The sequence below is a fragment of the Panthera onca genome, chromosome A2, assembly GCF_046562875.1.
Source record: "Panthera onca isolate mPanOnc1 chromosome A2, mPanOnc1 haplotype 2, whole genome shotgun sequence".
Taxonomy (NCBI): domain Eukaryota; kingdom Metazoa; phylum Chordata; class Mammalia; order Carnivora; family Felidae; genus Panthera; species Panthera onca.
Window position 1 is genome coordinate 91,591,772 of NC_138340.1, and position 27,012 is coordinate 91,618,783.

General features: G+C 34.5%; 2 protein-coding genes across 6 annotated transcripts in view; one reads left to right on the forward strand and one right to left on the reverse strand.

Moving 5' to 3' along the window:
- Positions 1-27,012, forward strand: part of RUNDC3B (RUN domain containing 3B) — a 159,922-nt gene that overhangs the window by 129,437 nt on the left and 3,473 nt on the right. For 2 of the 4 annotated variants that reach the window (XM_078442494.2, XM_078442495.2), the window contains 2 exons: positions 6,383-6,529; positions 13,107-13,228. In XM_078442494.2, coding sequence (XP_078298620.1) covers positions 6,383-6,529; positions 13,107-13,228 — 269 coding nt within the window. The remainder of the gene's footprint in view (positions 1-6,382; positions 6,530-13,106; positions 13,229-27,012) is intronic. The other 2 variants (XM_078442496.2, XM_078442497.2) reach the window with 1 other exon arrangement.
- The window catches only part of SLC25A40 (solute carrier family 25 member 40), a 68,126-nt gene continuing 58,758 nt past the window's right edge, over positions 17,645-27,012 (reverse strand). For both annotated transcript variants that reach the window (XR_013554002.2, XR_013554000.2), the window contains one exon: positions 17,645-17,751. The gene's annotated coding sequence lies outside the window, so the exon portion shown is untranslated. The remainder of the gene's footprint in view (positions 17,752-27,012) is intronic.

Genomic DNA, 27,012 nt, shown 5'->3' on the forward strand with positions numbered 1-27,012 from the left:
GGGCCCCTGGGTGGCTCAGGGGACCTCATTTCCCTTCAGGTCATGATCTTACGGTTTTGAGATGGAGCCCCTTGTCAGAGCCCCTCATCAGGCTCTGCGCTGACGGTGCAAAGACTGGGATTCTCTTTCTCCCTCCCTCTCACTCTCCCCACCCTCACACTCACTCACATGTGTATGCTCTCTCTCTCAAAATAAATAAATAAACATTTTAAAAAAATTATAAAAAGAAAGAATGGCAACAAATCATTACAAAAAAATCATCAGATAACAAAGGAAAACAAAAGTGGAAGAGAGACACAAAACTGCAAAACAGAATGGCAGTAATTAGGATTAAACTCATCAATCAGAAGGCATAGAGTGACTGAATGGATTAAAAGAGTAAGAGCCAATGATATCCTGTCAACAAGAGACTCATTTCAGATTTAAAGACATACGTAGGCTGAAAGTGAAGGAATGGAAAAAGATATTTTATGCAAATGGTAACCAAAAGAAAGCAGGGTGTCTGTACTCAAAATAGACTTTAAGTCTAAAACTTTCTCTAGAGGTAAAGAAGGTCATTATATAATGATAAAAGGTTCAGCTCAGCAGGAAGATGTGTGTGTGTATGTGTATGTACATACACATATGTGTGTATATATATATATATATATATATATATATATATATGTATATATATATATATATATATATATATATATGTATATATATATATATATAAAGTCTCTGGATATTAAATATCTGGAAGGGAAATTTAAAAACAATCCTATTCACAGTGGCAGCAAGAATACAATATTTAGGAATAAATTTAACCAAAGAGGTGAAAGATTGATACCCTGAAAATATTAAAACATTGACAAAGGAAATTAAGATACTGGTAAATAAAAAAGATATCTTGTGTTCATGGATTGGAAGAATTAATATTATTAAAATGTACATAGTATCCAAAGTGATATGCAGATTCAGTGCAATCCCTATCAAAATCCCAATGTCATTTTTCACATAAATAGAAAAAGCAATCCTAACATTCATATTTTAGACCCTGAATAGCCAAATCAGTTTTCAGAAAGAAGAACAAAGCTAAAGACATCACATTTCTTGGTTTCAAAATATATTATAAATTATAGTAATCGGAAAAGTATGGTACTGACATTGAAACAGACATATAGGCCATTGGAACAGAATAGAGAGCCCCCAAATAAGTCCATGAATCTACAAGTCAGCTGATCTTTGACAAGCTTACCAAGAACCCACAAAAGGAGTAGTGTTGGGAAAACTGAATATCCACATACAGAAGAATGAAATTGGATTCTTCTCTTACCATTTACAAAAATAAATTCAAAATAGATTAAAGATTTAAATCTAAGACCTGAAACTGTAAAAATACAAAAGAAAACAGGGAAATAACTTTTGACATTAGTCTCGGCAATCGTATTTTTGCTTATTATACCAAAAGCACAGGCAATAAAAGCAAAAATAGAAAAATGGATTGTATGAAATTTAAAAAATTCTGCACAAAAAACATTAGAGTAAAATGGCAACATACCAAATGGAAGAAAATATTTTCAACATCTGTCTAATAAGGAGTTAATATTCAAAATCTATAAGGGACTCAAAATAGCAAAAATCTAACTTAGCTTAAAAATGAGCAAAGGACTTGAATAGACATTTCTCCAGGGAAGACATGCAAATGACCAATAGGTATATGAAAAGATGCTTAACTTCACTAATCATCAGGGACATGCAAATCACAGTCACAATGAAATACCTTCTTACTTAGAATGTCTGTTACCAGATAGGTGTTAGAAAACAACTGTTGGTGAGGATATGGAAAAAGGGAGCCCTCATGCCCAGTTGGTAGTACTATAGATGGGTATGGTCACTTTGAAAAAGAGTAGGAGGTTCCTCAAAATATTAAAAATAGAACTATCTTATGTTTAAGCAATCCCACTTCTAGGTATTTATCCAAAGGAAATGGAGTTAGAATCTCAAAAAGATATCTCCATTTAGGTGTTAATTTCAGCCTTATTTACAGTACTCAAGAGGTGGAAACAACCTCAGTGTTCACTGATGGATGAATGGATAAAGAAAACGTGATATATGAAGATTCTGTGTCTATATACACACATAAACACAATGGAATATTATTCCACCTTTAAAAAAAGGAAGGAAATCCTGCCATTTGCAACAACATGGATAAACCTTGAAGGCATTATGCTAAGTGAACTAAATCAGATGTAGAAAAACAAATAGTGCATAATTTCATTTATATGTGGAATCCAAAATAGTCAAACTTACAGAAGCAGAGAGTAGAATGGTTATTACCAATTCTGGCCCAGATAGAGGGGGAAATGAGGAGATGTTGGTCTATAAGTACAAAGTTTCAGTTATGCAGGATGAATAAATTATGGAGATCTAATGCTAAGCAACATGACTGTACTTAACAGTACTGTATTGTGTACTTGAAATGTTCTAAGAGGGTACATCTCAAGTGTACTTATCACACACAAAAAAGAGGTAACTGTGAGGTGATGGATATGTTAATTATCTTGTGATTACTTCACATTGTATATGCATATCAAATCAAGTTGTATACTCTAGATGTATACAATTTTAAAAAAATTTTTTAATGTTTATTTTTGAGAGAGGGAGAGAGAGAGCATAAGTAGGGGGGTGCAGAGAGAGAGGGAGACACGGAATCTGAAGCAGGCTTCAGGCTCTGAGCTGTCAGCACAGAGCCGGATGCAGGGCTTCAACTCACGAACCACGAGATCATGATCTGAGCTGAAGTTGGACGTTTAACTGACTGAGCCATCCAGGTGCCCCTAGATGTATGCAATTTTTAATTGCTGATTATACCTCAGTAAAGCTATGGGGCAAGATATTGAATTATATTTTTTGTGGCAAACTTCTTGCATAATTTCTATTGAAAATCTGAAGAGAAATTAGCTATCTAGCAATTTAGGGGTAGATACCACAGGAAAGTTCTTAAAATTAGTGTGGTAAATATATTACGGATATGTTAATAAATTTCCTTTATTGCATTTTCCTGTAGAATTGTTACCTTAGTGAGAGAATATTCAGTTGTTAATGAGAGACTTAGAACATAGATATAAGTGACAAATAGTATCTATCTCATATACAATAATTTAATTATTAAATTAGCTCATTAGTGTTAGCATTGGTTAGCGTTTTTATTAAAGTTAAATGCTAACTTCATAAAATTTTGCCTTTAATTTTCACTGATTTGACCACAAGGTAATGACAGTAATTGTTGAGTGGCTTAAGATGAACCTACTTTTAAGCTTGGCCAATGAGAAAAATACCCTCATTTTACTTCGCTTGTAAAAAAAAAATCCAACCAACTCTTAAGCACAAATGGAATTTGTTAGATTGATATCAATGACTCAAGCAATGGATAGAAAGACTAGAAAAGTAGGCTTGGAGAGAGGTAGGTTGAGCTACTTCAGAGAGTTGGGAAGTAGAACTCCACGTATATCTCTTTGCTGGTGCATTTTGGTCAGGGCCCGTTGCTAGAATGAATAAACTACTTTGTCTCTTTATTATCTAAATAGACTGAGCCAAGATTCAGAATTCAACGGTGGGTTTTCAAGGTACCTTAATGGCCCCTAGTATACTGAAGTGGTGAAAGGGCCTTACACAAAGGTCCTCCAGGAACCTTTCCCTTTGTAGTATCAAGTTGAATGCCAGCATTGTGTGTTTCCCTCCATATTCCTCACAGAAAGTGGAAAACAGATGCAGCATGGATGAAGTTATGCCCATCCAGTACACTGAAATCTCTTATCTCCTGCTTCAAAGGACCAGGCAGTTTCCCTTAGAAAACAATGTCGTTAGGATTTCTAAACACAAAAGTCTAAAGACAATACAATAATTTGTCATTAGACTAAAATTTTCCATGGACTAATGTGTAAAAACTTGTGTAAAACTTAGTTCTTTTTTTTTCATTCTATGCAGTGTAAAACTTTGCTTTTCCAGAAAGAATATATTCTAAGTTGGAAGTTGTTCAGTTACTTGTCATTAACTGAATTTTTCCAATGTCATTTCCTCACAGATGCCCATTTGCCTTCCTTGCATTCTGCTCTAAATACTTCCTATAAACCAATTATGACGTTGAAGTTGTTTTCCAGTGACAGTCAGTAGAGACCCTAGAAAGTGAATATGTGAAGGAGAAAAATCTAATAAGCGAAGCCTAGGGGTACCTGGGTGGCTCAGTCGGTTAGGTGTCCAACTCTTGATTTCTGTTCAGGTGATGATTTCGTGGTTTGTGAGTCTGAGCCCTGTGTCAGGCTCCGCACTGACCGCACATGGAGCCTGCTTGGGATTTTCTCTCTGTCCCTTCTCTGCTTGCACGGGTACTTGCTCACACCCTCTCTTTCTCAAAATAAATAAACTTAAAAAAAAAAAGCCAAAATAATGGTACTTTATCATAATAAATTCTCTGGCCAGTAATCCCCTTTTTGGCGTCACAAGATTTTTTTCTATCAGTCTTGTAATTTTTCTGAACTCCTTACTGTTTTCATAAAAACCTAGGTTAAGGTTTTTAAATTTTTCATTCTTTTTAAATTTTTCATTCTTTTCCAGTGAAATTGTTGAAAGTAGTCAAAACAAGTATCTTCTTGTGATACATTCTCACGGACTTCTGCCTGTTTTACTTGTTTAGTATTCAATTCTGAGAATCTAGTATTTACATCAAATACTATTTCTTTGTGGGTATAGTGGAGCAAATATTTTTAAATGTACACAGATATCCTGTAAAATCAGAAATATTCATAGTTAGACTGTTAGAGACATATACATGGGGTTGTTCCATTTGAATCATTTCCAGCTAGAGGTTTTTTGCAGGCTAATTTTCTTTAGTGAAGGGTTGTCTTGCCAGCACACTGTTGACTCTGCCATCCACAATAGGACAGTTGTTCCTACTTCCCTGCTTCTGAGCTGATGGCTCAAGACTTTGGTACACTCAAGTCATGGACTCCTGTTGGAGAATGTGGCTTGCCTAGGTTATATTTTGAAGCCTTAGTTAGAAGTAGAATACAACCTTTGCAAACAGAATTACACTTTTTTTTTTTAATAGTTTTTAAGTACGTCTACACCCAACGTGGGGCTCAAACTTAAAACCCCTGGATCAAGAGTCGCATGCTCCACCTGAGCCAGCCAGCCCCCCCGCTCCCAGAATTATGCTTTTAAACTTAAAAAAATTTTTTTTAATGGTTTTATTTTATTTTTGAGAGAGAGAGACTATGAGTTGGGGAGGGGCAGAGAGAGTGAGAGAGACCCAAAATCTGAAACAGGCTCCAGGCTCTGAACTGTCAGCCCAGAGCCCGACCCAGGGCTCAAACTCACCAATGGTAAGATCATGACCTGAGCTGAAGTCAGAAGTTGAAGCCACCCAGGTGCCCCTAGAATTATGCTTTTAAATTATCTTTAGCTACCAACTCAAATGTTGAATTAGTCTTGTGACAGTGATTTGTGAGGTTTAAATTTTGGCAAAAATTAACTTCTTTTGAAAATTGTTATTAACGGTTCTACAAAAATGAGAATAAACCATGTATTATAATGGCCTCATTCTGTAAATGGAAATATTTCCAGTGGGTTGTATTGTTCAATGTAGTTATCATTGATTTAATTATTTTCTTTTTTTAAAATGTTTATTTATTTTGAGGAAGAGAGAGAGCATGCGTGAGCAGGGGAGGGGCAGAGAGAGAGAGAGAGAGGATGAGAGAGAATCCCATATGGGGCTCAAACTCATAAACCATGGGATCATGACTTGAGCTGAAATCAAGAGTGGGACACTCACCCAACTAAGCCACCCACGTGCCCTGATGGAATTATTTTTATAAAGATTTATTGGTGGTCACTTTTATAAAAAAAAAATTGCAGAAACCTTATGGATTTTTAATTTTATGTTTTTCTGAGGTGGTTTTATTTTTTATTCATTTTAATTGTTTTTTGTTTACTGAGTTAAATGACTTTAATAGATTGTGAATTTTGAAGCTAAAAAATCACACACATGCAGTCTTTTCTTATTTTAACTGGCGTCTGATAATCTATAACTTTAAGATATCACCCTAGTTTTTTAGATAAGATGTGAAATTCAGCTTTTGTCCTTTAGTAACATCTCTGTAAAAGATTGAAAGTCTGCATTTCACACGTTAGTGATTTGTTACAGCCTTTGGAGAAAAAGTGAAAAACACATATTGTAGGAGATAGTCATAGCCCCAACTAGTCTTCCTGTAGTTCTGTTGGCAATCTGTTATCGTACCATTTTAAAAGATGAATTTTGGGGGCCAGGTTGATACCGTTAGGTTCCTCTGCCATTGCAGAGCAGTGAAGACAAAAGCACTCACCATCTTAATATTCACAGGACTGTGCTAAAGAATAATGATTTAAGATCAAGACAAGAGTTAACTGCCCACCTCACCAACCAGTGGCCTTCCCCAGGAGCTCTGGATGTCAATGCTGTTGCCTTGGATACGTTGCTTTACCGAAAACACAATAAACAGTGGTATGAGTAAGTGTAATACTTTTTTTTCCAACTAATTACAAATTTAGTTCTACCAAAACATTTGGTTATCCACGTTGGTTTCTCACGTATTCGTCTTTCTGAATTCATTATTACTTTAGGGCAAAAGTAGAATTTAAGACTACTTTGGCTTGATAAAGTCAGATTAAGGCAGTAAATATGTTAGTATTTTGAAGCCAAGGCACCCTGGGGAAGTAAAGTATCTAAGAAATTCTTAAGCAGTATTGTACCGGCTACCTGCTTCTCCTTTAGTCTTCAGCCAGTCCTTCAGTTAAGTCTATGAGCTCATATTTAATGAGACACCTATTTTTGAATTTTAGCTTTGGTATTTGTATTTGCCTTAGGAATAATTGTCCTGCCAGTGAGAAAAAATTCCATCTTATGAAAGAATGGAAAGATACTTACCTGTTCTTGGTGGGTCTGAAAGAGTTTTGCTAATTTTCAGTAAATCTAATTTTTGGAGGCTATAGAAGATATAATCACCCCACCTGTTGGCCACAAGATCCTTTACCTATTTTTTTATCCCTTTTCAGGACTATTTCATTAAGTCAGAGTGTCGTAATGTTGAGAAATCTGCAAATCTTAAGCTGCATTCCTTTATGGTATCTTCGTTTTGAACTTAAATTTTGTATTACCTTCTTTTGGCTTTTAGACATTTTGTCCATATTGATAACTTTTTGGTTATCTTTATTTACCTATCTTCAGCTAATTTTCTAATTATTTCCCTGTTGTCCCTCCATCCCCTTCTGTTCTCTCCCTTTCCTCCCCCCCCCACTTTCTTCTCTTTCCTTTCTTCTCCCCTCCCTGCCTCCCTCTTTTTTTGTTTGTTTCTTTCTTTCTCTACTCTTCTTTTAGAGTTCTTGTATTTACACTTCACTGGTAGAGTTACCCACTTCCATTTGTGCTTCTTAGGGTGCTTTTCACTAGGTAGTTAGTAGTTAGACATTTCTACAGGGATTGTTTCAGCATAGACTTAATTTCCGCCTGTTTACTATGTGGTTTTTTTCATTTATCAGAGGGAATACTCAAAATAAATTTGAGCTTCTGTTGCCTTTTTTGCTTGTTGGTTTCACTGATTGCTAGAGATAAGGAAGAGTGAGCAGATTATTTACAGAATAAATCATTAGAACTGTTTTCATTATCTACTAACCCATGATTCAAGGTATTGACTGAAGCTTTCATGGTTTGGGATCTAGTTCCCTTATATACCCCTATGAAAAATTTGAATAACTAGAGTATATCTTCTTATGCTGGTATATAATTTTATTTTTCTATAATGTATGTAAGTAATAAAAATATTAGTTTATTCATATTTCTGATATATGATGAAAAAACTGAATCTGTTTTAATACTTGGTTCTTATTTCTGTATAACATACAAGATACTCTTGCTTTTATAACTATAAAAATATTGAAAGGTTAACTCCTGACAAGTTAAAAGACTAGTAATATGCTTTTTTACTACAATATCCACATTGTTACTTTAGGTAGTAGAAGGTAAAATATTTAGCCAAAAAGATGTGTTTGTAGCCCTGGCTGCCTGTAGAGCTACCTATTGAGGAACCAGTGAGTCTAAATGGAAGAGTTACTTCAAGTTTACCTTTGTATGTGGTAATAATGACTAGCTTTTACAAAGTATTATAGCAGCAGCAAAAGTAATTGGAGTATCAGAAAAGAAAGTAGTGAAACTGTTTGACATGGATCCCGATTTTATACTCCTTGACTCAGCTACTCCATTAGCTCTTTCTCAGCATCATCCTTTAATCTGGCCTTACTGTAGATGTTGTTATTGCCTTTAGATGGCCCTATTACCAAACTACTATTCCTGAACAAAATGTTTGCAGCTAGGGTGTAGTATGGAGATCACTGGACCTAGAGTGTAAGGTCAGGATTTAAAAGTAATCTCTGCTACCCTACTTGCTGTGTAACAACACTAAGCAATACCTCCCTCTTACCTTCTGCACATGTAATACTGGGACTAATTCCTGTTCAAATGAATAATAAGTTGCTTGGCACCTAATACTTCTCACGAAATCTTTTATACTCTGTATAGTCTTTTTTTTATGTTCTCAGATAACCTTGTGTCTTCCATGTTTGGAGAATATACACCCACCCACTGTCCCAAGCTCTCCTTTCTTAGAGAGTTTGTAAAACCTATGTAAAATTAAAATGACCAGCAAATCCCCAGATGTTCTGAACAAATAATCTTTTTAATGCAACTTTTTAATGTAAAAATGGAGACTTTGGATTTTCAGATTAGAGTGGTGCTGTATAAATCATGTTTGAAACATCATAGCTTTTCTCAGGATTAGTTTTTGCTGTTCTCAAATTTGTAATATAAGCTAAAGTTCTTGAACTAACCTCATCATTTATTCCTCTTAATTTGACCAATATCTTCAGTAGTTTAACAAACATTTTTGAGAACCTACAAATTATTATCAAAGTGGCCAGAATCTCTTAATAAGGAACATTAGTGCTCTTGATAATTCGGAGAAAGAAATTGACCATATAAGTAGTCATTATATGTATTATAATTATAATTTCCTGCTAAGAAAATGTGATGCCTGTATTTCTCTAGGAGATTTGCTGAATTAGCTTTGAAAAGACTGAGAAGGTGCTATTTGACTTGATCAATTTCTTGGTCTTGCAGACATTTCTTAAAATGAGTGATTGGGTAACTTAGCTATGTTGTCATCTACTCATGGAAGAAATCCTTTTCATAGTAGAAGATTTTACATTTATTTTCATTTATTGTACTGTTAATAAAGCTTTAGAAGTATCATTTCCATTGTTTTCTTGATTACTTAGACCTGGCAATATTAATTATGTTAGATTTTCTATCTTTTCCTTTATTTCAAACATTAGAGATATCATGTTAAAAATGTTTCAAGCATTATAGGCTGATTGTAAAAACTCAACAATAAATATGTAAGCACATTCCCTTAACACACACCTGGAGAGCATTTGATTACTTTTTTATTTCCAATTTGTTTCTATTTTAATGTTTATTTATATTTATATGTTAAGTTTAGGTCACATGAGCTTATTAGATACAGGTTATATAATTTTATTATATTATATAATCTTGTTAGATTATTGCCTAACCCATCCATTTCCATCCCTAAAGATTAGATTCATTATCATCATCTGTTTATTTTCTACGTAGGCTTTTTTGTCTTGTAAATTTATCATTATTTTCATTTAGGCTGTCATTCACAAAATTATTAAGAATTATGAGCTTTTATATGCCCTTCATGATCTACTCTTTAGGCTAACATTTTTGAATGACTGCTGATAAGTAGGTATAATTGCTTCACATGTCTTATAGGGTCTTCTTCTTATGTGAATCTTTCCAGTATTTTTGGAGTAGGACTCCCCAAAGCATTGAGACTGCAAAAATCTTTTACAGCTTATAAATTTTGCATTGACCTAACTCGTATACAGCCTTCCCTTTCAGGCTCCCTTGCATCCTTCCATTAATTTTAGTAGTTTAAAAGTATATCAGTATTCTACTATAGGAAATGTTTGTTTTGTTTTTTAAACACATTTCTATGAAAATCAAACCAAGAATAAAAAGAACAGCCTATCTCTGGCTCCATGCACACATATGTGCCTCTGTGTATATATTGTATGTATCTTTGTTTTTATTTTCTACGTGTGGAAAGTGTCTCCTTCTGAGCCTAATACTCTCTTGCCCAATGACTATGAGATAATGTAAATTATTACTGACCTCTGTATATCTCTTGGGCAAATAGGTGATATAGATTATCGATATTACTTCTGATCATTGATATGAAGTCTAAGACTGTAGAAAATTTATTCATAAGTGAATTCAGGCCTATTCAGCTTCCTTTTAATTTGCCTTTATTTGGTGTCCAAATTCTTTGTATAGAAGTTTGGATTTGAGTGATTTAAAATTTTAAGTAATTAGATATTGAATACAATGTTTTGTTTTTTGGTTTTCTTTATGTCCCAGATGCTTATGACATAACTCCTGTCTTACTATCTGGGGTTCTTATTTTGAATAAGTAAGCTATTTCTATTTAAAAAATTCACTTCTGGAAAGTAGAATTAGACTGTTGATGGGCTTGATGTGTTTGGTGGGTTACATTTCAATTTTGCAGTATGATGTTAATGAGTCTAGAATTCTAAAATAGGGCTTAGTGGTGACCTTTTAAAGACAGAACTCCCATAGACAGTTTACTCCATGACAACATGTTTGTCAGGTGGAGCGCCAGTTGCATTGGAACTCAGGTAAGAATGTGGAAAACCTTTCTTGGTCATTACTACAAACAGCTAAACCAGATTTCTCCCAGGTGGTAGATCTGTAATCATTTTCATGCAAGGAAGATATTACTTGGTACTGTTCTTAATATCTTTTGATTCAGGTGCCTAATTTTGCCTAGGAATTTTTATACTGCTTCAGAAATCATTGTCTACCAAATTCTGTTTCTATGTTCATTGACAATTGGTTAAGTGAAGCCTGTAAACTGAAAGATTGTTTACTAAGTGTAACAAATTAGAGGTTAGAAAGTTTCCATAATCACTTTGGATTTGGAAATATGATATCTAAAAGGAACTTAAATAGTTCACGCAGAAAGCTCATTTTGTGTTGCTTTTACCAGAGATTGCTTTTATAGACTTTTGCAGGCTTTCCTCCCCTCAAGTAGTGACAGTACTTGATTTCTATAAATGTGTGCTGTCAAGCTCTGAGTCCTTATAATTTTTTAATTAATTTGATGTTTGTTTTGCTACTAGGTATTTTGCTGTTTGTAAATATTTTTATAATTTTTTAAATTTAATAATAACTTTTTATCAAGTTTCTAATGATGAAAGACCAGTGTCAGAAATTCCCTTAAAGCCATTTAAAGACAGGCCTTCTACCTATTAGGCACAGAAAAATAATTTGGAAAAGAAATTTATTTATAATTTCCTTTATTGAATTCCTGTGTTCCCTGCTTTCTTGTATAGCTAAAGAAATACAGTTTTAATGAAAGTCAAGTGAAATTTTCAGTGATACGATTACATACAGTATAGTTGACATGGTCAGTCTCTGCAAGCAAACTGTTTGAAACCTAAGAAGGGTTTCTAATAAAACAGAAAACGTTTTTTTTTTTTTTTCTCTCTCTGTAGTAGGAAAGGAGATAGCATAGAAGTTAATGAGACAGAATTAGAGCCAGGCTATGAGGTTCAAATCTAGTCTCTTTGTGCCCTGGTTAACTCTGCTATAAATTGGGAACAGTGTAATTCCAACCTCTTACAGTATTTGTGAGGAGTAAATATATTAATCTATATAAACATGTAGGGACAGTACCTAATACAGTACCTATATAGTGGGAAGCATTATATAAATATTGGCTATCCTTCTTTATTACATGTTGTATAGCTCATAATATATTTTATGTATTATAGTTATCAGAAGTTTCCTACAATAGATTCTCCTTTAAGTAATTTGTAAGTTTACTCTTCTGTGTCTGAATAGAGAATAGCTCTGGAATAGATCATTTAAATTACATATACTCTCCTGTAATATTATCATAGAATATATGACATTTCTAGGAAATTAGTTAGGGTTTGGCTACCTTGGGAAATAGATATTAAACCTGAAAAACATATTAATTTTCCTGGATCAGATATATTTGGAAATAATATTGAATTCCATTCTCTTACTTGTCAATATGTCAATAACACCAAAACTGCATAAGTCTTTTGAGTTGTCTTTATCTTGACAAAAGAAATATGAGGAAAGTTTAATAATAAACCTCTTTAAGTTTCCATATATAACTGAATTTTTCCTCTGTTACAATTCATTTCTCTTAATTTGTTTAACAGAAATCGAAATCACAGTAGCAAATACATGAGGGAAGAAAATTAGTTATCTTCATAGTATATTAACATAAACACCTATTTTATAATCCAAGATTTTTAAAACTTCTAAATTAGAGGAATTTGTAATGGTAATTTGTAATTACTCTTATGTAAAAGCATCCATAAGAATATCAAGACATTGGTGAATTTTGAAGTGCCTGAGAGATAATACATCATTATTAAGTTATATCATTTTGGTTTCTACATTAAGAGTAATCTGTAGATTTTCCACTCCTTTGAACATTGACAATAACCAGGGGTGTTTGGATGGCTTAGTGGTTAGGTATCTGACCCTTGATCTCAGCTCAGGTCTTGATGTCAGAGTTGTGAGTTCAAGACCCACAATGGGCTCCAGCCTGGGTGTGAAGCCTACTAAAAAAGAAAAGAAAATTGATAATAACCAGAAAGTCTCCATTTTCTAAGAAGCTAAATAACCAAAAATTTTTGTAAGGGTTTAAATTAGTCTGACAAACTGTTTTTCTTTTTTTAGTTGATCAATCCCAGAGACTTCCAGAGAGGGTAGAGGGAAAAGTATAATGGAGATCATATTGCAGCCACAATAGAGACAGAGTTGAGGGGAAAAACTGTGGAGAAATAAACCAAAACTCAGTAAATTGAAGAAAAACACTGAAGAATATCTCTAGAAATTATTTTTTTGTGAGAAGAAATCCAAGTAGTATTTCACTCTTGTTTTACAGAAAAAGTTATCAAAGTCTTGACCAGTTATCAGCTGAAGTTAGCCTTTCTCAGACTTCGCTGGATCCAAGTCATTCACAAGAAGGAGATGGAAAACAAGACACATTAAATTTAATCACTGAAGGTAAGAAAAGAAAAATTTAGTTGGAAATTAGTTTTTCCTGCACTATGTATGCTTTGTTGCAGAATGTTGAACAGTAGTGGCATTTCTGTGAAGGATGCTAGGAATGAGAGTGCCATTATGATTTTAAAAGGTCTGGTATTGTTTTTTGGTTTTTTGTTTTTTTCTCATGTGTTTGTGGCTCATGTTCTCAGAAGATTGTAATTTTTCCTTTTATTTCCGTCGCTTCCTGTCCTGTTGTGTTTTTGTTTGTTTGTTTGTTTTTTAACCCCTGCTGATTCGGCTTTTGTGTCTCTACAACTTACTAAAATGATTTATCAAGGTGGTCAGCCACTGCCATATTGCAATTTGAAAGTCACTCCTCTGTCTTCATTGTTTTAAACTTTACAGCAGCTTTGATACAACTGACCACTTCCTCATTCTCGAGTCACTTTTGGTTCCTCATTTATTAAGTATTCTGAAAACCTTGGGGAATAGATGTAAGAGTTTTATTTTTTCCTGTTACTGCTTTCAGCTGTGCTGTCAACCCCTCTTTCCCTTGTATTGCATCTTCCTGGACAACATCTTAGTTCAATTCCAAAACTTTTCAGGTCATTTTCGTTACCACATTTCTTTTCTAAGACTCAGCCTACGTATTTTTAAGCTTCAGTAGCTTAGTTGATTGCAAGTTATTTTCTTTCCTGTCCCTAGCGTATGCTAGGGCTGTGACTCTAGAACTTTGGGTTGGACAAGTGGTGCTGGTGTGATATGGTGCTCACATCTTTTATCTCTGTGACCCAGTTCTCCTTCTGCCAGTGTGTGTGAGGTGAGGGCTAGGGAAAGAGTTCCTTACTGCAGGGGAACCTGCACTCCTCTGTGTCTCCAGTTTCTTCCCTGTCTTCTGCATTGCAGTAAATGGCGCTACCATATGTCTTACTAGATTCTACTACCCTTTACAACTCCAAGTCAGTTCATCAGCAGGTCCTGTCTGCTCCCCATACAACACATGCTGTCTACATTGACTCATCATCTTCTTCACTATTATAACCCTAGTCTAAGTCACATGGAGCAAGCCTCTTGGATGGACTGCTGCTACAGCTTTTTCTTTGGTCTTTCCTCTCTCATTCTTGTCTCCTCGCAGTCCATTCTCCATATTGTAGTCAGGGTTCTTAGAAAATATAAGTCAGAAAATATTATACCCAAACTTAAAGTTCTCCAGTGGTCTCGATGACAATCACATTAAAATCTGTACTGCTTATCATGGCCTCCCATATGATCATGTCTTTGCCAACTTCTGCCTTGCCTCATACCATTTTTTGGCTTGCTCCCTGCACCCCAGCAAACTGACTTTCTAGCTGTTCCTTCAGTCTGGTTCCTGCCTCCACTCTTTGCAATTGCTTTTCCCACTGCCCTAGATCTTCTTTCTTAAAGTCTTTGAATGGTAACCTCCTTATCAGATCTCTGTTGAAATATCTCTCTAAAGAAGTTTTCCTTGACTACCATACTTTAAATAACCATCCCCATTTCCATATCCATCCACTCCAGACACTCTATCACATTGCCCTGTGTTATGATTCTTGTCTCTAACTCGCCACTAAAATGTAAGCTTCATGAGGGTAGGGAAACTTACCCATGTTTTTCGCCAGTGTGTTACTAGAGCCTGTCACATAATAGACAGTTATTAAATGTTTTTTGATAGAATAAGTATATAATGAATGAATGTCTTAGAATGTGAGATACAAGGTGTGGATAGTATAAAGTAAAAATTCAGGTAACAAGAAGGCTCAGGCAATGGGAAATTTTGTTAAGCTGAATGTTCTGCTTCTTTTAAGAGTTTTTGAAATGTTCTCAGAGGGCCTTAAGTCTATATTGATAGTTTTGTAAATACTGTGTACTGACTACATATGAATCTTTTTTTGATGATGCGGATAATAAAGATAGCATAATAGAGTATCCTAATGGCACTAATGTAAATGGAAGAGAGTAAACTGAGTTCACTGTCACAATTTAGAATATGTATATTTTAAAAATTAATCCAGTAGTGGATTTACTTGTGATGACTTTCAATGTAAAAGACACATTTATTTAGTATTTTAATCAATTTATAATTATAGTCATTTTAACAGCAATAGGTCATGATTAATAATGGGTAATTTTTATACTATAAAAACAAACATATACAAGAGTGATGAATGGGCGAATCATAGAGAATTTTTAGGGCAGTGAAACTACTCTGTATGGTAGTAAAATGGTGGATGCATGTCCTTATAAATTGGTCCAACCCATAGAATGTGCAGCACCAAAAGTGAACCCTAATGTAACCTGTGAACCCTGCTTGATAATGATATGTTTGTGTAGGGTTTATCATTTGTAACAAATGTACCACTCTGGTGGGGGATGTTCATAATGGGAGAGGCTTTGTATAGAGATACGGAAAATCTCTGTACATTCTGCTTATTACTTTTGCTATGAACCTAAAACTACTCTAAAAAATAAAATGTGTAAACACACATACACACAGAGAAGTTTTGGCTTTAAGAATTCAAGGTTAAATAACAGATGAAATATTATTTATAGACTTTCCATACCCAAATATCTAATAGAATGATAAAAAAAAAATAAATTCACCAACTGAAACCCAACAACAAAAAGGACATTTAGGATTGTGTAAAACTAAAGAAAAAATTGTAAAACTTGAAGGACACACATCCTTTCCACTCATAGCATCCTTCCCCTCTCCACCCCCATAAAAGCCATACAATTAGGAAACTGCTTTGATACACTGACACAGGAGGCTGCTCTTGAATTAAAAGTTTCACCAACCAATCAAATCAGCTAGACTTCCTATGTGTACAAAATTACTGTTTTTTTTAAATGCCTAAATTGAGGAAAACAATTCTGATAAAACCCTCCGCTAGAAAAACAATAGTGAAGCAGGAAAAAAAAATCCTGTAATACAACCATATGATTTTATTCAGTATCTTCAAACAAGCATTTAAAGATAGGATAAAAACATTTTAAATTAGAAGTCAAAAACTAGGAACAGAAATGTTCCAGAAACAGAAAGAAATGAATTGGTAGTTGATTACACTCTAGAAAGAAATGTAGAAAAAGGCAAAATTATATCAAAAGTAAATATTAAAGAATAAGCTGTCTAAAGAATAGATTTGAAAGAGAACTTAATAAAGAACACTGAAGAAAAGCAGGAAAGGAACCAAGAAAATGAAAATGCAATGAAGAAAGAAGTAAAATGAGTCAGGAAGTGTTTGAATTGGAAGTCAAGCAAAGAAGATCTATCAGTGAAGTCACTGAGGAAGATAAAACAGTGGAGCAGAACTAATACTGAATCTGTAATCCGAGAAAAATATCTGGAAATAAAAGACTAAAATCTACAAATTGACAGGGCTGACAAAGTGCCTGAGAAAATTAACCAGTATTAATCACCTCCAAGACATATGGTATTAAAACGATTAGGCATTAAAAAAAACAAAACAAAACAAAAAAAAAACATACTCAGGGCTTCTAGGCAAAAAGATCGAGTAATTCATAAGGGGAAGAGGATGAGATTAGCATTACACTTCTCTAGTTGTATAAAGGATAAAGGTAACAACTAGAACAAAACTACAAACCATTCCAAATAATATGAAGTTAAAACAGAAAGTAAGACTTGTTATCCTGTAGAAAAAGAAACAGCAAGTAAGAAAAGCTGAAATTACCCATTTCTAAAAAGTGACAATAAAAACTCATCATAGCACTTTGTGAGATTTATTTAAGCCAATCAGAGGAAAGTTTATAATTTTTATATATATACCTTTTCATTAAAAAGAAAGAAAATAAATGAATCAAGTTTCCCAGACCAATATGGCAAGAAAAACAAAGTAAATAAAAAAGCCAATGAAGAAAATAATAAAGATAAAACCACAAATTGAGATAAAGAATAGAAAAACAGATCTAATTAATGAAAAAATCATTTTTCTTTTAAAATTAACAAATTAGAGACCTAACTAATTTAATAACAAAGGCAGAAAGAACAAATAAAAGTGTAGGGGATAAATATAATCTGACACAGTATGAAAAATTAAAAAATAAAAAATTATAGCCCAGTATCACTTATATTGATATAAAGGTTCTAAATAATATATTAGTTAACAGAATCTTAGCCACACAAAAAGAAATGGTATACAATGACCATGCACATTTAACCCATGAATGTAAGTTTAATTCAATATTATGAAATCTATTAATATAATACCATAATAATAGGTCTAAGATAGAAAAGGTTGTCCCCACAGATGACAAAAAAGCCCTGAACAGAATTCAACATTGTGTGACACATTTAAGAAAAAATAACTAAATAATAGTTATTTTCCATGAGTATGTATGAATGTCTCTGTCCCAAAGCGGGCATCTTACTTAATGAGGAAATACTAAGATACCAGATTGATTCTACCACTGTTTAATGTTATACTAGAGGTAGTAGCTAGCACATTTAAAGAAGAAACTTCTAGAGACAGGAGAGTTGGATTCTTGCAGATGATGGCATGAACCTGGAAAACAAGAGAAATAATACATAGACAATAAAAGTAGTTATATGAAGTAGCAAAATATAAAATTATACAGGAATTGTTAGCTTTTACATGTACAAACAATAATCAGTAAGAGACTCTGTTTGTGTGTGGGGGGGTGACATTTTAAATAGCAACAGAAAAGATAAAATATTTAGAGTTTGCACATTTAGTGTTAAATTTATTCCTAGTAAGAGGAGAGCTATAAACCATCCTGAAGGGACATAAAAGTAGACACGAGGAAATGGAAAAAAATACTTTAAGTCTTCCCCAAGTTAATGTAAAGTTACATGCTTTTACTTTCTAAGCCAGCAGTCACACATCTGGGAATTTACCCTGAAGAAATACTTAAGCAGTACAAAAATATAAATGCACAAGATTATTCTGCTCAGTTAGCATTCCTTAACATTCTGCACTATTCCCTCACTGCTTATCATATTTTAAGGAATTTCTCTAGCTATCCTTTTTAAAATTTAACTTTCTATTTTGAGGTGAGTGTGGATTCAAATGCACTTAAGATCCGTGTACCCTTCACTCAGTTTGCCTCCGTGGTGGCATCTTACGAAACTATAGTACAGCATCACATCCATGAAACTGATGGTATGATCCAGTGATTTCATTAAGACTTACATGTATTCATCACTGTGTGTTTTTAGTTTTGTGCAGTTTTACCCCATGTACAGGTGTGTGTATACATCGCTAGAGTCAAGATACAGAATAGTTACATCATCACCAGGGTCCCTTGTACTGCCCTACATGGGCATAACCCACCTCCTTCAGTAATCATACCCACCTCCTTCCCAGCCTTGCCCTATCTCTGCCCCTTCCCTAACCCATGGCCAACACCAGTCTGTTCATTACTATAATTTTGTCATGAAGTTATGAAGGGAACTTGTAAATCAGACAGTATATAGACTGTTGGGATTGGCATTTTTATTTTCACTGAGCATAGCTCCCCTGAGATCTATCCAAATTGTTCTGTGTATCGATGATTTATTCCTTTTTATTGCTAAAATTTATTCTGTGGTATGTATATATTACCACCTTTGTTTAAAAACCCCTCATCGAAGGACATTTGAGTTGTTTGCATTTGGGGGCAGTAAAGCTGCTACTATAGTCTGAATGTTTGTGTCTGCCAGACTCATAATTTCTGGTGTGATGATATCAGAATGTGGGCTTTGGGAGGTGATTAGGTCACGAGGGTAGGGCCATCAGGAACAGGATTAGTGTTCTTAAAGAGACCCCCAGAGAGCTCCTTTGCTCTTCAGTCATGCTGGGACACAGTGAGAAGATGGCTGGGCTGTGAACCGGATATAGGCCATCAACTAGGCATGGAATGTGCAGGTAACTTGATCTTGGATTTCCCAGCCTCCAAAATTATGAGAAATCAAAAACAGAAAATAAATTTCTTTTGTTTGAGCTGCCACTCAGTTTATGGTATCTCTGTTATAGCAGCCTGAATGGGCTAAGCTGCTGTGAAGGTTTGTTTGCAGGTTTTTGTGTGAACCTAAGCCTTCATCTCTCTGGAATATATACCTAGGAATACAGTTGCTGGGTTGTATGGCAGTTGCATGTCTAACTTGATAAGAAACCACCAAACTTTTTCAGTGTACCCTTCTGCATTCCCACCAGCATTGGATGGGCAATTTAGCGTCTCTGCCTCCATGCCAACGAAGGGTGGTGTCACTATTTTTTATTTTAGCCATTGTGGTTGATATGCAGTCATAGCTCATTGTGTCTTAATTTGCATTTCCCTGGTGGCAGATGGTGTTCATTATCTTTTCGTGTGCTCATTTGCCATCTGTATATTCCAGTGAACTACCTCTTCGCTTATTTTACCTGTTCTTTAATTGGATTCTTTTTTGTTTGTTTTTTTTTTTCCTGTTGAGTTTTGAGAGTTCAATAGATAATTATAAAATTGATGCTTGCAGATAACACCAAGATGTGGTGGGCAAAAGTATGACTGTTTTTTATGCTCTCTAAATACAGAGTAATCTTTTACAAATTAAATCTCAAAAAAAATTTTTATTAGAAGTTCAGCATTTCTGTTACTGGCCTTTTCTTATATTGAATTTCAGTTAAAAATAAAATGAAAACTTTATGAGAAGTATATCATCTGAATTTTATAATATTTTTCTGTCAGAATGTAAGCTGAATGGTAATTTAAAATTTCTTGTGTGCTTTACTCTGTTGATTAAATTTTTATAATGAATATGTGTCACTTTTATAAACATAGTAGATTGTTTTTTCCATCTAAAAACAAACAGTGGAAGCCAAATATGTCAAGATTTAAAAGTAATTAATTTTGGTGGTGGAACTATAAATCATTGTTAGTTTATATATTTATGCATTTTTAGTTACAAATATTTTTATTAACTCCATATGAATAATCTTAAGAAACAGAGATTTCTTACTTATGACTTGAAAAAAATAGAAATTTATGCTTGTATTCTAAAATTTGATTCAGGCCTTTTATGCCTTTACATAGAATAACCTTTTATGTGTTTACATTCCTCAAGGATGTATTTTAATGAATAATACAGTAGAAAGGTATAAAAAAAAAAGCAATTCTACATTCCCACTGATTGTTAAATAAGAGAATATCTCAGAAGTTAAAATGGCACCATAATTGTTGAAGGAAAAGGGTGAGAAGTTGTCATTTTTTTCAAGAAGGTTTTATTAATCCTTCTTATGTGACACTTCCTATTACAGTATTACTAGTTAGCTACCTATATCTCAGCAAATCTTGTTATTTTTGAGAGAGAGAGAGAGAGAGAGAGAGAGAGAGAGAGAAGGGCAGAGTGAGGGACAGAGGTACAAAGCGGGCTGTGCGCTGACAGCAGACAGCGCAGTGCGGGGCTTGAACTCATGAACTGTAAGGTCATGACCTTAGCTGAAGTCAGATGCTCAACCAGCTGAGCCATCCAGGCGTCCCATATTTCAGCAAATCTAAAATGACTTGGGTTTTAAAATACACCATTATTTTATGTGGCCCCTCCAAAAGAAAAGAGCCAACAAATCATAACATTGTTTACATATCTGTTAGCATTTTTTTACATTTATTTTAAAAGATCCTGTAGACTTTCAAAAACTATTGTAATTTACTTAACATAAAATTCACCATTGTAAAGTGTAGAGTTGATTAGTGTTTAGTGTATTCACTGTGTTGTGCAACATCACCACTAATCCCAGAGCATTGCCATCAACCAATGAAGAAGCCCTGCACCTGTTAGTAGTTGGTCCCAATTCCTCCCTCCCCCAGTCTCTGAGTAACTACTAATGTACTTTCTGTCTCTTTGGATTTGTCTACTCTGGACATTTAATATAATAAAATCATATAATATGTAGCCTTTCTTGTGTAGGTTCTCCTACTTAAGTAGCATTGTGTTTTCACAGTTCGTCCATGTTGTACCAAGTCTCAGTGCTTCATTCCCTTCAGTGCACAAGTAATATTCCATTGTATGGTTATACCACAGTTTGTTTATCCACTCATCATTTGGGCATTTGGATAGTTTCCACTTTGGGGCAGTTATGAATAATGCTACTATGAACATTCACATACAAGTTTTTGTGTGAACGCATATTTTACTTCTCTTGGGTATATAACTAGGAATGGAATTGGTTAGAACATATGTGTAACCATTTGAGGAGCTGCTAAACTTTTTCACAGCAATTGTATCATTTCATAATCCCCCCAGCAATGTATGTGTTTCATTTTCTCCACACCCTCACCAAGATTTGTTATTGACAGTCTTTATAATTATAGCATCTTAGTGGGTATCAAATGGAGTTTCATGGTTTTGATTTGCATTGCCCTAATGAGTAATAACATTGAGCGTCTTTTCATGTGCTTATTAGCCATTTGCATATCATCTTCAGATAAATGTCTATTCAACTCCTCTGACAATTTAAAAATTGCATTGCCTTTTTTTTTCCTTGCAGTGTATATTTTGAATAGTAGGCCCTTGTCAGATGTAGGATTTACAAATATTTTTTTTCCATTCTGAGGGATGTCTTTCTACTTTCCTGCTAGTGTTGACTCACAAAATTTTTAGTTTTGACAAAGTCCCATTTAACTGATTTTTCTTGTGGTTGCTTTTGCTTTTGGTGTCACATCTAAGAAACCATTGCCTAATCCAAAGTCATGTAGATTTACTCGTGTGTTTCTTTTTAAGAGTGTTATAGTTTTAGATCTTACTTGATTTAAGTTTTTGTATATGGTGTGGGTGATTGTCCAGCTTGATTCTTTTGCATGTGGATATTCATTTGCCTCTGGATCATTTGTTGAAAAGACTATTCTTTCCCCCAACTGAATGGTCCTAGGACTCTTTATTGAAATGCATTACCCATACATGGATGGGCTTATTTCTGGATTCTCAGTTCTGTTCTGTTGGTCTGTATGCCTGTACCAGTGCATATTCATACTATAGTACCACACTGTCTTTATGTTTATACTATCTATGTTTTGAAATCAGGAGTTTGTTCTTTTTCAAGATTGTTGTGGCTATTTGGACTCCACTAAATTTCCATAGGAATTTTAGAATCAGCTTGTTATTTCTAGAAAAAAAGGCAGTTACAATTTTGATGGGGATTACACAATATGTAGATAAACTTGGGAGATATTGCCGTCTTAACAATATTGTCTTCGAATCCATGGAAAAATGGAATGTTTCCCCACTTATTTCAACCTTGAATTTTCTCAACAGTAGTATGTAGTTGTCAGTGTACAACTCTTGCACTTCATTTGAATTTATTCCTATTTTATTCTTGTAGATTCTATTGTAAATGGAATTGCTTTCTCAATTTTATTTTCTGATTATTCATTGCTTCTTGTATTAGACTTTAAGCATAGATTTAAAAAATTACTGGACCTCCTCTGTATCTGTAAAAAGGAAAATAAAAGTGAATTCAGTTGTAAAGAACTTCTTTGTATTCAGAGTCAGTCTCTTCTGAATCATTTAATCAAAATTGTCAGTGGCTGTCTTTGCTTACAGTAGCATTTTCTGTGTCAACAGTGAACCATTTCCCAAAACAATCCTCCACTGATACAGGGATTTTCTCTCAAGGTACTAAGTATCCTGTACATTTTTATGTGTACACTTTCCTATCCGCCTGAGAGTTTCTTTTTCTTCCTCAATTAAATCAAACACTTCTGCAAGTTAAATAGCTTCCCTTCAAAGGCCACAGGAATTCCATGGCAAATTGACGTTTGACATCTTAACAGAAATCCTTCATGGTGCATGAATCAGTCACACCAATTGCTTGTTGCTTTAAAATTTCTTTTATCTAGTCTGAGGAATTTCTTCTGCCTTCATTTATACACTTGGCATATGATAAGCAATCCTTCTGTGTAGGTCACCAAGCTTCATCTACTTGCAGGGTTTGTCCCAAGTGCTATGTGTTGTTTTACCAGAAAGTGTGAATTGTAGTAATTCTTTAATGAAGATTTGCTTCAGTAATAGGAAATTTACATCCTACTGTCTGTTTTCATACTCTTCTATGAACAAACAACTACTAATTTGAAAGGGAAATTGTAAGTTTTTGAAGGCTTTTTTGGCCTTCATACAAGTAAGTCTGTTAGAGATTGATATGAGCACCCATGGCCAGTGTTCATCCATGTGCATGCAAAAACAACTGTGTCACAACTCCCTCTTTGCCAGCTCCAACTACTACATGCAGTGGTTCCAGTTTGAAATTTTATCGCACAAAATTCCGACCACCCCTTTTCTTGACCTTTGATCACAAAAAGGTAACATGTTCCTTATATAACAGGTTAACATAACATTTTCCCTATGTTTATGGGTTTATGATAGTGGCTAAGGAATCTGTGTAGGCATTCCTTAAAATTAGGATATAGTTTACTGCCTCTTCGTTTCCCCATTGGCCCCTCCATCCCCACTCAGACTTCCTTATAGAGTTGGTGATCTCACCTTTACCTTATGTTTCTCACTGTACTTCCTGCATTTTATTATTATTTTCTGTGTGTCTGTTTCTACCTTGCATTAAGCTCCCTACAGGCAAGAAGTGGTTCCTTTTATTTTTATCACAATATCTGGCATTGTGCTGAATGACTTCTAACTTAGTAATATTTGTAGCAGTACCATCTGAAGACTTGTTGAGTCCAGACTCTTTATCCGTAAGTTTAAAACAAAACGGATCTTTCTTGCTATAAAATGAAAATCTATTTGCTGCTTCTTATGACTAACTTGTTTCTGCTAGGAACTACTACTTTTCCATTTGTTGAGCTAGAAAGTTTTGTTAACCTTGACTAGTTATTTCCTCCCATATCAAAAAATTGTTAAAATATCAACACAGAGTTTAACATACTTATTTTTTAATTCATATAGTAATTTTACACGTATATGTGTATGCATAAGTTACTGTTGACATCACAATATTCAAGAATATTTTGGAATAATCAGTTATAATTCTTTATCTTAACACTTCCTTTTGCTTATTTCCTTTTTTTTAAAGTTAGAGTGCATGCATGTGCACGCACAGACACAGACACACGTGCGCACACACACACACACACACACACACACACACACACACACACAGTGGGGGGAGGGGCAGAGAGAGAGGAGGGGAGAGAGAATCCCAAGCAGACTCTGCATTGTCAGTGTGGAGGGCTTGAACTCATGAATCCCATGATCATGACCTGAGCCGAAATCAAGAGTCAGATGCTTAACTGACTGAGCCATCCAGGTGCCCTTTTTGCTCACTTCCTTTTTATATTTTATTTCCTTTTATAGTTGCATGGCTGCAGTCACAACATAACCATTTTTGGAATCTTGTGCATTTTTTTTCTACTTTTATTTTTAAATGAAGGCTTACACTGAAGTCTCTTGGCTTTCTTGAGGGTAACAGACTGCCCTGCATGTTCCCCAGCATCAGTATTTTCAGAGGCTGGCCGTGTGTCTGCAAAGGCTGGCTTTCATACGTGGCTCCCCACCCCCCACTGTGCTCTCCTGGATATGCCCCACTCAGCTCTGCTGTATGATTTGTTTGTTGGGGCACAACTGGGGACTTTGTGTACCTTTGTTTTCTTCCCCCACTCCAACTTTTTTTTTTTATAATTTCAAATCTACAGAAAAGTTGAAAGAACAGAAGAATGAACACCCCTGTATGCTTTACCATGATTCACCAATGTAACCATTTTGCCACACTGGTATTATGTTGCTCTTGTTTTTGTGGGCACATACTCCCTTCATTTACTCCTATATCTGCCTTTTCTGTTGTGCTCAAACATCTGAAAGTGAATTGCAGGTATCATAAACTTCATCTCTAAGTATGTCAGCATATATCTCTTAGGGATAAGGATGTCTTCTTACAAAGCCATACCATTATGATCCTTAGGCACTTTAACATCAATACACTATTACCTGATAGTTTGTTAATATTCTTGTCTCAGCATGTCCAGTAATATCATTTAAAAGCCTTTATTTTTTTTGGTATGTCCAGAATCCGATCAAGGATCACATATTATTTACTTTTCATTCTCTTTGGTGTCCTTTCATCTAGCAGAGCACCCACCAACTTGGCTTTTTCTGTCACACATGTTTGTATATTGATGAGCCCAAGTCAGTTGTTTTGTTAAATGTCCCACGATTTGTCTGATGTCCATTATTATCAAATTCAGATTAAACATATGTGCATTAACAGCATAAATGATACGTCTTTGTCAATGCATCTCATCAGGTCACTGTCCTTTTTGAACAGTGACCCTTAAAGATGGCTCCTATGTCCTTTTGACACTCCCCCAGTCTATCATAGCTTCCTCACTTTGTGGTAAAAAAAAGACGTTTATGTTTCATGCCCACACCCAGAATCAGCTATTTCTTTAAGAAGACTTACCTCCTTATACTGGGAAATGTTAGAGGCCATAATTTAGCTTTAGGGGTCCCTGTTGCTACTAGAATAGTCATTGTTCCTAGCCTGTGGAAGAGTTAGGAAATTTTTTTTTAAAGAAAAATATACTTTAAATTTATTTTACAATTTAAATTTAAGATTCAGGGTTTCTGTGCACTTGATTTTATATTTTGACATGTTATGGTGAATATATTGGTTCCTAATTTATATGAACATAATTACTTATTTGCTTTATCCTACTATATATTAATTTCAAAATAACAGTATCTATATTATTACTAAAATGTGGTAAGATTTCTTTCTAATTATTTTATCTTGAGAATATATGCTAGAGTCCAGTTACTGTGCTGAAAGTTCATTTCAGTTCTGTTCACTTCTGCTTTCATAGTTAACTATTTTTTATTTTTGAATTATCTTTTTAAAATACAAGTAAGTTCAAATAATTTACATCCCCCTCTTCTAGATACAAGGTAACATGCTATGCGCTATTCTGTAGTTTGCTTTTTTCACTTGACAGTGAAATCACTACCTAGCAGTACATAGAGATCTTTCTGATTCTTTTACAGCTGTATAGTACCTCATTGTGTAACTATGTTAGACATATAGGTGGTTTAGTCTTTTGCATTACTGTATGATTGTATTAAAAAAAAAAAAGTTACCTAAGTATAGACTTGCACAGAATTGCAGACAGTACTCAAACAGATTCTTGTGTGCCAGTGTTTGCAGCTGCACTCTTTACAATAATCAAAAGGTAGACACAACCCAAGTGTCTGTACAGATGAATGGGTAAACAGAAAGTAGTGTATACATACAAAGGGATATTATGCAGCCATAAAAAAGGAATGGGGTTCTGATACATACAACATGGATGAACCTTAGAAGACATAGTAAGTGAAAGCCAGGCACAAAAGGGCAAATATTGTATGATCCTACTGGTAGGAATGACGTATGGTAGGCAAATTCATTGACAGAAAGTAGATTAGAGTTTCCAGAGATTGGGGGTAAGGGAAGAATGGTTAGTTACTGCTTAAATGGGTAGAGAAGTTCTGTTTGGAGTGATGAATATTTTGGAAATAGTGGTGATGGTTGCACAATACTATAGATAAAATTAATGCCACTGAGTTGTACAGTTAAAGTAGAAATTTAGAGAGACTATCCAAAGCAGTTGAGTCCCAGGAGCATTTAACAGGAACTCCAGAATGTTGACCCGGAATGGGTCTCTAAGCTTAAACGTGAAAAGGGTGCTTGAAACACCTAAATCTTTTGGTCGTGAAATAACGCCATAAACATTTTAAATTTGAATTTAACAATCTTTTTCATAACTTTTTCTAATGCTTTTATATTTTCCTGTATTTTACTTGTCAGCAAAAC